The following is a 12,029-nucleotide window of genomic DNA, read 5'->3' as shown; positions in this document are numbered from 1 at the left end:
GAGGTGTTGATGCAGGTGAGATTTTTTTTTTTTTTTTTCACACGATCTTAAATAAAAGGAAGGCAAAGAGGAAAGAAGAAAGAAAAGAAAGGAAATCAGCTAATAATTGATTGTATAGCGAGATTCGAAAATGAAGCTGGAGGTGGAAGTGGTGGAGGTAAAGCTGGAGCTGGAATTGAAGCTGGGATCGGCGCCGGCGCCAGCGCCAGCGCTCACATCAACGCCGAAATCCAGACCCAACGCCAATCCCAACTTGCGAAAGACAGCCATAGCAATAACAATTATTCCCAAGCCGAAAGATACCCTTACGCTTACGCTTTCGATAGCGGAAGGAGACGAGAGGTTGCTGGATTTGATTATAAGGATGATAAGATAAGATTTTATGCTGGTATCGGTGGAGGTGCAGATGCAGATGCAGGTGAAGGTGCAGATGCAGGTAAGAAAAAAAAAAAAAATTCTTTTTTTTTTTCGAATAAGAATTGGATTAGAATAGGGATAAGGATAAGGATTAAGATAAGGATGAAGTTTGGCTAATTGGCGTTGGTGAATAGGGTGTTTTCGAGCTGGAAGTGGCTTTCGAGGTGGAGATGGCTTTCGAAATGGAGCTCCGAAGATAAATACGAATACGAATACGAATACGGGGACGAATACGAGGAACGATATGGGTTTTAGAGGTGGAGGATATATGGGTGTGGGCATGAGTGTGGATGCGGATTTCGGATCTGGATTTAGATCTGGATCTAGGTTTGGATCTGGATCTGGATCTGGATCTGGATTTGGATCTGGATATGGATCGGGGCATATTTACGACGGCGACGATATTATCGAAGAGATGATTTATTTTGATGTTGATGATGTTGGGTTTAATGGAAGGAGTTGGGGAGGTGGTGGTAGTGAGGATAAGGGAGGAAGAGGCGGGTTTGGAATGGGGCTTGCTAGGGGTAGTGAGCTGGTTAACGATAAAGCTGAGGAGACGGGTTTCGGGGTGGAGAACGAGGTTGAGGATGCGGGTTTCGAGATTGGTGCTTCGGGCTTGGATATAGAAGGATGGGGCGGCGTGGGTATGGGCAGCGCCGGTGCGGATGCTTCGGGCTGGGGTATAGAAGGATGGGGCGGCGTGGGTATGGGCAGCGCCGGTGCTGCTTTGGGGTCCGACAATGAATGGCGTGAATAGGAGGGGTGGAACGGCAGCGCCGATACGAACGCTACGAGTATAATTATCGAGCCTGGATTCAACGGCAATGCTTCGAGATCGAATATCGAGCTTGGATTTAACGGCATAAGCTTCGCCGGCACAAATTTTACGGGGCCGAATGCTGAATGGCGTGGGTGGAACGGCAGCGCTGATACGAATGCTTCGAGGTCGGATGTTAAGAGATGGAATGATATGGGCATGAATATTGTTGCTTCGAATATCGAGCTTGGATTTGACGGCATGAGCTTCGCTGGCACGAACGCTACGGGACCGAATGCTGAATAGCGTAGGTGGAACGGCAGCGCTGATACGAATGCTTTAAGGTCGGATGTTAAAGGATGGAATAGTACGAGCATAAGTGTTGTTGCTTCGAATATCGAGCTTGGATTTAACGGCATAAGCTTCGCCGGCACGAACGCTACGGGACCGAATGCTAAGAAGCGTGGATAAGAAGACAGCGCCGGTGCGAATGCTTTGGGATCGGATATTGAAAGGTGGGATAGTATAAGCATAAGCAGCGTTGGCGCAAACGCTATGAGCATTAATACCGGGCTTGAATTTGATTGCTTCGCTAGTGCGGATGCTTCCGGATAAGGTGTTAAAGGATGGAATGGACTGAGCTCCGCCCGGCACGAACGCTACGGGACAGAATGCTAAGAAGTGTAGATGAATGGAACGGCAGCGCTAGCACGAATGCTTCGGGATTGAATGCTAAAAAGCGTAGATAAAAGGAGTAGAACGGCAGCTCCGGCACGAATGCTTCGGGATTGAATGCTAAGAAGCGTGGATAAGAAAGGTAGAATGGTAGCTTCGGCACGAATATCGGACTTGAATGCAACGATATGAGCCTTGATACGAATTCCTCGGGTTCGGATATGGTAAAGCGTAGACCCAACGATATGAGTTCCGCCGGCACGAACCGGATGTAGCAGAGCGTGGACTTAACGATACAAGCCCCGCCGGCACGAACCGGACGAGTCCGGATATCAAAAAGCGTAGATAAGAAGAGTGGAACGGCAGCGTCGATACGAATGCTACGGGCATGAATGTCGGGCTTGGATTCAACGGCATGAGTTCCGACGGCACGAATACTTCGAGACCGAATGTTGAGAGGCGAGGCGTAGATAAGACGAGTGGAACGGCAGCGCTAATACGAGCGCTACGGGCATGAATATAGGGCTTGGATTCAACGGCATGAGTTCCGACGGCACGAATACTTCGAGACCGAATATTAAGAAGCGTGGATAAGAGGGCGTAAGCATAAGCAGCGCTGGTACGAATATCGGACCTTTTGTTGTTGTTGTTGTTGTATTTATTTACGTCGGGCGGATAGCAAGCGAAGCTTGCCGCCCTGGGACCTCCTATAAGGTACGGCGACGTGCTAAGCTAATAGTTACATACAAGAAGGCCTTAGAAAGCAATTCATAATGCTGTAGCGAGGGCTATTATCGCATGCGCCCTTCCTTTATAAGTTAGGATGAATCGCATAAAAAGAAACCTTTCGTCAAAGGAAAACTACAAAAGAGAGTTAAGCAGGTACAGATTGCTACAGCTAGCTAGAAGCCAGCTGTTCAAATCGCGTAGCGACGGGGGTCGAGGCCGGACCGGAATCAGCCGAGAATATCGGACCTGGATGCAACGATATAAGCTTTAGCATGGATTCTTCGGGCTCGGATATAGAAATGCGTAGATTTAACGGCATAAGCAGCGCCGATATAAATATTAAGCTTAAATGTAACGATATAAACTTTGGCACTGATTCCTTGGGTTCGGATATAAATTGTTATTATTATTGTTATTGTTATTATAGTTGTATTTATTTACGTCGGGCTGGTAGCAGGCGAAGCTTGCCGCTTTAAGACCTCTTATAAGGTAAGTCGACGTTCGGATATAGAAAAGCGTAGATTTAATAGCATAAACAGCGCCGATATAAATACTACGGTACAAGCATAAGTATTACCTTTCGAAGGTGCTTTAAAAGTTTGGTTTCTATTTTTAACCCTTTGGTTACTTTACTTTCGCAAAGCAATACTTACGCTTAGGACGTAATATAACGATATAAGCTTCGCCGACACGAATGCTTTAAGATCGAATATTAAGAAGCGTAGATAGGAAAGATATAATAGTATAAGATTTGCTAGCACGAATATCGAAGGTAAATAGAACGGCAGCGCTGGCTCGAATTTTACGAGTCCGAATCTTAAGAAGCGTAAATAAGAAAAAAGGAATTATCGGCACGAATATCGAGGGTAAATGGAACGGCAGCGCTAGCACGAACGCTACGAGCATAAATATCAAATCTGAATCTAGCGGCAAAGGTTTCGCTAGCTCGAATATTACGAATATAAACATCGGGCTTGAGTTCAATTGCTCCGCCGGTACGAATGCTTCGGAATCGGATTTAAAGCGTAAATAAAACGGTAACGCCGAAATAAACGCTGCGAGCTCGATTATAAAAATGAAGCGGAGATGAAATTGCAGCGCCGGCACGAAAATCGAACGTAAGCTTAACGGTTTAAGCCTCGCTAGTACGAATAATAATAATAATTTGTAAATAAATGCTTCGGGATCGAATGTAAACGGACGAATGTAAACGGATAGAATAGTATAGACTTGAGGGCTGTTACGAACGCTATAGTATAGGACCGATTATAAAATTGAAGCGTGGATGGAATAGCAGCTTCGGCACGGATGCTTTAAAATTAAATCCAGCGCCAAGGCATAAGGTCCGTGCATTGCCTTGGTGCCACTGGCACCTTGCTTCTCTTCTACTTTACTTAGCAATACTTTCGGAATGAATTATTTTAATACGAACGTTACGAGCACGAATATAAAGCTTGGATATATCGACTTTCGAGCAATACAATTAAAGAATAAAATTTCGGAAAAAACGTTACCGATCTGAATATGGAAGGGTGGAATTATGTAAGCATGGGCTCCGCCGGCGTAAATATCGAGCTCGGATTTGGCAGCATGGGTTTCGGCAGCATGGGTTTCGGCATAAATATCGAAAGTAAACAAAACGCTCGCGCCGATAAAACATTAAGCTTAAGTATTACGATAAGTATAGACTTCGCCGAGACGAATATCACGAGCATAAATATTAAGCTTGGATTTAATAGCTTTGCCGGCGCGATTGCTTCGGGGTCAAATATGAAAGAATAAAATGATATAAGCATAAGTTTCTGCATAAATACTCCAAGATCAATATCAAAAATAAATATAACGGTATAAGCCTGGGCACGATTTCTTTAAGATCGAATCTTATTACAATACGGTGCTGGCAGGCCTTAAGCTTGGACGAAGTTTTAAGGATTGGTTACGAGATAAATCAGCGAGACTAGCGGCCGCCTTAAACCCTCAACGAAAAAGCCACCATCCACTCTTCTTGCTCGCTTTCGCCTTTTCCTTTTCAGCTTCCTTCTCTTTCTGTTCCTCTTTTTCTAGCTCCGCAACCATCTCTTCCATCCTCTCAAGCGCTTCCCTCAAGCGAAGCTCGCGGGCTGAGAAAAGGGCGAGGAGGCGGGTTTTTTCATCCCTCCCTTCTTTTCCATCTTCATCTTCACCCCCATCTTCACCCCCATCCCCTCCCCCTCCCCCTCCCCCTCCCCCCTCATCCCCAGCCCCCCTTTCCACCCCCCCCCTCAAAACCCCCCCCACCCCCTCCCAAACCTCCCTCCCATCCCTCGCCACACCAGCATACACCTCTCTCGCCCTCGCCCTCAGCAGCCCCCAAAAAACCCTCCCCTTCTCTCTCTTCCTTTCTAATTCCCTTTCCACCTCTTCCAGTTCCCTTTCTAATCCTTCCACCTCTTTTATTACCTCCTCCTTCTCCTTTCGCAAACCGCATAACTCCTTTTTCTCCTCTCGCAAACTCCACAACTCCTCTTCTTGCGCTTTAATCTCTCGCGCGAGAGAAGAAGATTGAGATGTTAACTCCGAAAGACGGGATGCGAGAGTGTTGGTTTCGGCGCTGAGGCGGCGTTTGAAGCTGGAAAGCGCTTTGCAGGTTGTGAGGAGGGTGGTGGCGGTGAAGAGGGCGGTGTTGTTGTTATCGTTAAGAAGGGAAGGGGGGTTGGAATTGAAGTCGTTAGAGTTGCTGGAATGAAAAGGTAGAGGTGAAGGTGAAGGTGAAGGTGAACTCGAGCGCGAAAAAGCGGCGGTATCGGCGTCGGCGTGTAAATCGAGATCGAGACCAGGATCAAGCCTAGACAGCGACGAATTGACATCTGTCTCCGTTTCCGTCTCCGTCTCAAGATTGAAGATCCGCGCTGATTGGAAAGTATAGTAGTCGTCGTCGTCGTCGTCGTCGTTTCTTCGCCCATCCTCATCCCTATCCCCTTCAGCATAATCCACACCATCCTCATCCTCGGCATCCCTTTCATCACGCCCATCTTCGCTTTCATATCCGAGTTGCGTATGCGATTCGATTCCTTCTTCCTCTTCCTCTTCTTTTTCCCCTTCCTCCTTTTCCTCCCCTTCCCCCCCCCTCCCCTCCCACTGCTCCCGAATCCACCCCCCCTTCTTCATCCTTCGAACGCACTTCTCCCAAGCCCACTCCTGCAAAGTAATTATGCCTTTCTTTTTCTTCTTCGTATATCCGTTTGCATCTGCATCTGCATCTGCATCTGCATCTTCATCTAGATCTCCATCCAGATCTTTCTTCCCCGCTGCACCCGCTGCACCCGCTACCCGCGCTGTACACGCCCACCTCGGATCTCCAGCGGGGATCTCAAGGATGGATTGCATAAGGGTTTGGATGGCGGCGGCTTTGTCTTTGTCTCTACTTCCTTCCCCATTCTTATTCTTATCCTCATCTTTATCCTTATCCGCAAGTATAACCCCATTCCGATTCCGATTCCGATTCCGATTTCGATCGCGGCTTTGATTCTGACTCGAACTTTGATCTTGATCCGAATCCGAAACCTCGACCTCGACCTCGTCTTCGTCTTCGTCTTCGTCCTCGACCCTCTTGACGCATCGCAGAAACTCGTTAAACGAAGACGCAGAGGTAATGTTTTGCGTAAAGAGGAAGGTTCGGAGGTGGGCGAGGCGGGAAGGGGGGAAGGTCAGGCGGCAGGCGGTGGTGAGGTTTAGGAGGGAGTGGGTGTTGAGGAGGAGGGGGAGGGGAGGCGGAGGCTGGGAGGGGGTTAGTAAGTGGGTGGATAAATAGATAAATAAAAGAGGAAAAGATAGAAGAGATAAAGGAAAAGGGAAGAAGAGGAGGGAAAGGGGGGAGAAGGAAAGGGATATATACGTACGTCTTTCAGATGCGGCTTCGGGGTTTGAAGAGATGGAGCTAAAGGCGGTTTGCAATGCGGGCATGTAGGGGGTTTTAGGGGGTTGGGCTTTTGGAGCTGGAAAGGGGTTTTGGATAAAGGTGAGTAGGCGGGCTGGGATGAGGGTGGTGAGGGTAAGAGGGGCATTTTTGGGTGGGGATCGGTGGGTGGGTGGATGGGGGTGTTCGAGTAGACGGGTAGATGTGTCGGTGGATGTATCTACGCTTTTTCGTCTTCGAAATTGCAAATCAAGTCTGAAGAATCTAAAATGATAACAGCAATTAGTACTTTTGCTTATAAAAAAAAATCGAATAAGAAGCAAGAAATAGGGGAATAGAAAATTAAAGAGCAGGATATTGAAAAAGGAGAGATGGGGATATAAATGCCAAGTAAACAATCGCCAAAAAAAATTAAAAAATCGTTTAAACGTAAAAAATGCAGTTGGATATGAAGATGGATATATAAGAATATCAAAAGAAAGATATAGATGCGAGATACGGAAAAAAATCAAGATGGAAATGGGAATGGATGCGGGATAGACGGACTGATCGAAAGGGTTTGCATTACTTGTTTTATGAGTTGGGGGGTGGCTTGAGTGGTTTTGCTGAGCTGGGGAGCTTTGTTACGCTAAGAAGGCTTTGCTGGAGGTGGCTGTAGAAGAGTGTTAGCGAGAGGAAGGGTAGAAGGGGAAGGGAGTAGGAGGGTGGAGGAGCGGGGGGGTGGGAAGGGATGCAAGAAGTGAGATGAGAGGATAAGATGGGAGTTTTATGTTTTTACTTGATTGCGTCGTGCGGCTTTTTTTTTTTGGTTTTTACTTTTGGCTTTTGGATTGGATTGTTTGTTGGTTGTTGGTTGAGAGGTGGAGATGGTGGATTGGATGGGTTGGGATGGGTGTCGAGAGATCGATTGGTTTTGGATTTGGTGGTTCTCGCTCGATCTTGGGAAAAGAAAAGAAGGAAAGTAAAGTAGGAGTGGATGCATAGCTATATATAAGAAGGAAGAGGATGGGTGAAGTAGAAGAGAAAAAGGCGGAGGAAGAGGAAGAAAGAAATGTTTATGGATTGATTAAAGGGGAAGGAGAAAGGAGAAAAAGAATAGCAGTAAAAGAAGAGAAAGAAAGAAAAGGGATACCGAGAGGAGATGGAGAAAGAGGATGACGAGAGAAAGGGGATAATAAAGAGAGATAGAGAAAGGGGATGTGAAAGAAAGAAAGGAAGGAAAATAAAGTAACTAAATCGAGAGATATAAAGATCGAAAAACAGGAATAAAAATAAAGAAATATATAAACAAAAGAATAGATATATGTTAGGAATAAAAGAAGCAGAATAAAAAAAAAAATATAAGAAAAGCAAGGCAAAATGGAAGAAGATGTATAAAAAAAGATCGGAAAAGAAGAAAAGCTTTTCTTTTTTTTTTATGCTTGATAGGAGCGTATTTGATACAATTTATTAACGGAATATACTTATCTTTTAGCAAAAAGAGCGTCGCTTTTCGTTATGGCTTTCAAGATTAAATGTAGCGAAAAGGTCTGAAAAAAGCAGAAGCGTTTTAGTTCGTGCTGCACCGTCTTGATCGCGTGGACGTGGTCGGGGCAAGGCTGGTACTCGTGTGGCTAGTATATTTGCATTAATATATTAATCGTATTTTAAAGAAGGTTGCAATGCGCTGCACGTTTAGGATTATGTTTAATAAGTTGGACTTCATATTTATAATGATTTCGGTAAGAAGATAAATATGCTGGATACGAGTTTGCGCGATTATGATTGCTTTATCGCTTTTTTTCTTTGGTGCGGATTAGTATTAACGTATTAATAGCGGCAGCGAATCAGCGAGCGGGTCTCGAGCGGCTGTGATCGATGTGGATGATATGGATTTGAACGCATTGATACGTTGGGCGGGGATAAGTGCGGCTAAGAAAAGGGTAGTGGTGCGGGGCTTAGATGTAAGATAAGGTGCTGGTTGTATTTATGCATTTTTAATTGGGACGGGATCGAAAAGGATATTATTTAAAGTAGAAGCTCGTGGTAATATTACTCGACTCGATTTGTGCGGGCAGAAGAAAGAAATGTGGCTGGCAGCTTTCGCATGTGATCTTTCGATTGTAATTTTGCCGGTGGTAGCCGCGTGTCGTGCGGCCGAAGGAATCAGCCGAGGCTTGTTAAACATTCGAAAGCTCGAGAGCTATTTGTTTATTTGCTCGTAGTAAAGCGGGGACGAGGGCGCTGCATAAAGGCGGAATTGGATAATTATTTTAAGGTCGCAGCGGGCCGTGGTATTGAATTTATATGAGTTATGGTCGCATTTAAAAGTTAAAGATGATTGATTAATATCGCCGGCGGGCTGAGATTTGAAGATGTATGTAATCGGGAATGAATGCACTTGGACGAGAGGAGGATATGGTATGCGGGCGAGAAAGATTAGACGAGAGATGCAAGTGGGTGATGGGTAATAAATGATAGGTGGATTGAATTAGATTAGGGCTAGAGCTGGGGCTAGAGCTGGGCATAAGCGTAGACGTGGATATACCACGGTACAGGCCTAAGTATTACCCCTCGAGGGTGCCTTAAAAGTTTAGTTTCCACTTTAAGCCCCCTGTTTTCCCTACCCTCGAGGGGTAATACTTACGCCTGCGACGTAGTAGATGTGGATGTGGACTTGGACGTAAGCGTGGGCGTGGACGTGGATGTGAATGTAACTTGGACGTGGACGTGGGCATAGGCGTGGGCATGGGCGTAGATATACTACGATATAGGCTTAAGTATTACCTTTCGAGGGTGCTTTAAAAGTTTAGTTTTTACTTTAAACCTACTAGTTACTTTACCCTCGAGGGGTAATATTTACGCCTGCGACGTAGTAGATGTGGATGTGGATATGGATGTGGGCGTGGGCGTGGGCGTGGACCTGGACTTGGGCTTGGACTCAGACTCGAACTCGGATTGGACCGCGACCAGACTTCGACTTACGTAATAGACTCGGACTTACGGCGAATGCATTCGTTAAGTCCGAGCACGCTCCGCAACAAGCTGCATCGCCCAACATGTCTTCGGAACTTTTAGACGAATTAATTATTAACCAGCCAGCTTTTATATTACGTTTTAAGCGCAACTTTCGAAAGATAATACTTAAGCTTAGATCGTAGTACTTGATTGTTTCGTTATGTATTATATCGATCGTATTACTTTTGCCTTGCCTTGGTTTGCTTTGCCCCGCACCATCTTGCCTCATCTTGCCTTATCTTGCCCTGCCCTGCCCTGCCCTACCCTGCCCCGCCCTGCCCCGCCCTGCTCTGCTCTGCCCTGCCTTGCTTTATTTAATTCAAGCTCCGACAGCAAATAAATCGACACCGTAATAATAAAGAAGAGCTGAGCTATGTAAGCATAATTCAAACAAGGAAAAAATGTACTAGTATAGATGCAGTACATTTGATGATATGCATCGATTTTATATTCTTTTATTATAGCTTTTCATTTCATATACTAATCGGTGTCGGAAGATGTATGCGTCGCGTAAGTGCGCTGCGTGGATGCGCTGCGTAAATGCTGCGTGGATGCGCTGCGTAAAAGCTTTGCGTAGATGCTTTGCGTGGATGCGCTGCGTAAATGCGCTGCACAAATGCTTTACGTCTTTACATCCATTTACTCGTGCAGCTAATAAGTAAGTATCTTTTTAAGTACCGATCTTTTTCAATTCAAATAAAAGGCTGCAACGCTTTATACAGCTAGCCGCGCTAGAATTTGATTTGGTATTTAAGATGATTTGCGATAAGGGAATATATGTACCGGCCGCACGAGTGTTTATTAGCCGCGCGAAGATTTCTTGATCGATTTATTTGTTTGTTTTTATGCTGATTATTTTTTTAATACAGCTCTTTGAGTTCTTCGGTTTCTTTTGTTCTTTTGGTCCGTTTGGTTCGTTTGGTTAGTTTAGTTCGTCTGGTCCGTCTGGTCCGTCTGGTCCGTCTGGTCCGTTTGGTCCCTTTGATTCTTTTGGCTTTTCTGGCCCTTTTCTTGCCTTCTCCTGGCCCTTCTGGCCCCTTTGGTCCCTCTCGCTCTTTTAGCCTTTCTAGCCCTTCCTAGCTCTTCTGGCCCTTAAAGGCCCTTTGGTCCTTCTGGCCCTTTTGGCTCGTCTGGCCCTTTTTATCCGTCTGGTTTTTATTTCTCTATTCCTTTGATCTTGGTCCTTTTTAATCTTTTTGGTCTATGTGGTTCTGGTCCTTCTCAATCTTCTAGTCCCTTTGGCCCCTTTGGCCCTTCTGGCCTTTTTAGTCCCTTCGGCCCTTCTAGTCCGTCTGGCCCTTCTGGTACGTCTATTCCTTCTGTCCTACCTGACCCCCCCTGGCCCTTTTGGCCTCCTCCTGGCCCTTCTAGCCTTTCCTGGCCCCTCCTAGCCCCTTTTGTTTATTTGGTTCTGATTTTTTTGGTCCTTCTTTATCCTCTTGTCCTTCTTAGTCCATCTGGCCCTTTTGGTCTTTCTTAATCCTTTGGTCCCTTTGACCCCTTTAGCCTTTCTTGGCCTTTCTTGGCCCTTCTGGTCCGTCTGGTCCGTCAAGTCCGTCTAATCCTTTCAATCCGTCTGGCCTTCTGCTGGCCCTTCTAGCCTTTCCTAGCCCTCCCTGGGCCCTTTTGTAACGACACGCCAGGTCTCCTAGACGTATCCCCACATGCGCTAAGCTAAGCTACCTCTTTCCTTTTTCCTACCTTGCATCTTTTCTTTCGTATTCTTCGTATGTCTCATTCCCTTCTTTGACCTATGAAATATGGTTCACGAGTCCTTGGCGCTTCTACCTTCGTGTATATAGACTTCAGCTACCTTTATACTCGGTAGTTGTTGATTCTAAGTTAGTACTTTGAGATCTTTCTGAGCTCTTAAGTAAACCCCGCTCTCCCGTAAGTTCCTTCAGGTAATCGCCCAAGGTCGTCACACCTTTGGCCCTTCTGGCCCTTCTTGGCCCTTTTTAGCCTTTTCCTGGCCCCTTTGGCCCCTTTTTGTCCTTCTAGCCCTGCTGGTCCCTTTTAGTCCTTTGGTCCTTTTAGCCCTTTCTAGCCCATTTGGTCCTTTCAATCCCTTTAATCCTTTTGGTCTTTTTAATCTTTCTAGTATTTTTAGTCCGTTTGATCCGTTTTATTCGTTTAATCCTTTTAGTTTGTCTGATCCGTCTGATCCGTCTGATCCGTTTAATCCGTCTGATCCGTTTAATCCGTCGGGCCCGTCGAGTTCTTTTAATCCGTCTAATCCGTCTGATCCGTTTAATCCGTCGGGCCCGTCGAGTTCTTTTAATCCGTCTAATCCGTCTGATCCGTCCGATCCGTCTGATCCGTCTGGTCCGTCTAGTCCGTCTGGTCCGTCTGGTCCGTCTGGTCCGTCTGGTCCGTCTGGTCCGTCTGGCCCTTTTAGCCCTTCCTGGCTCTTTTTAGCCTTGCTTAGCCCTTCTTATCTATTTGGTTCTGATTTCTCTGGTCCTTCTTAATCCTCTAGTCCTTTTAGCCCTTTTAGCCTTTCTTAGACCTTTTGGCCCGTCTGGTCCGTCTGGTCCGTTTAATCCGTTTGATCTGTCT

The 12,029-nt window shown here is 46.0% G+C and overlaps 1 protein-coding gene across 1 annotated transcript; it reads left to right on the top strand.

Annotated features, from left to right (window-relative positions):
* Positions 1-832: 832 nt before the first annotated feature.
* Positions 833-1,480, top strand: L3040_008792 (uncharacterized protein; the record flags this gene model as incomplete). The annotated part of the gene is made up of 2 exons (XM_007295311.2): positions 833-1,117; positions 1,175-1,480. 2 exons carry the CDS (start codon positions 833-835, stop codon positions 1,478-1,480), a joined length of 591 nt encoding a protein of 196 aa, XP_007295373.2.
* Positions 1,481-12,029: the final 10,549 nt, after the last annotated feature.

Source organism: Drepanopeziza brunnea (assembly GCF_022702325.1).
Source record: "Drepanopeziza brunnea f. sp. 'multigermtubi' strain 214-2 chromosome Unknown ctg17, whole genome shotgun sequence".
Classification (NCBI taxonomy): domain Eukaryota; kingdom Fungi; phylum Ascomycota; class Leotiomycetes; order Helotiales; family Drepanopezizaceae; genus Drepanopeziza; species Drepanopeziza brunnea.
Note: the sequence above shows the minus strand (reverse complement) of the source record. Positions and strands in the feature narration are given on the sequence as shown.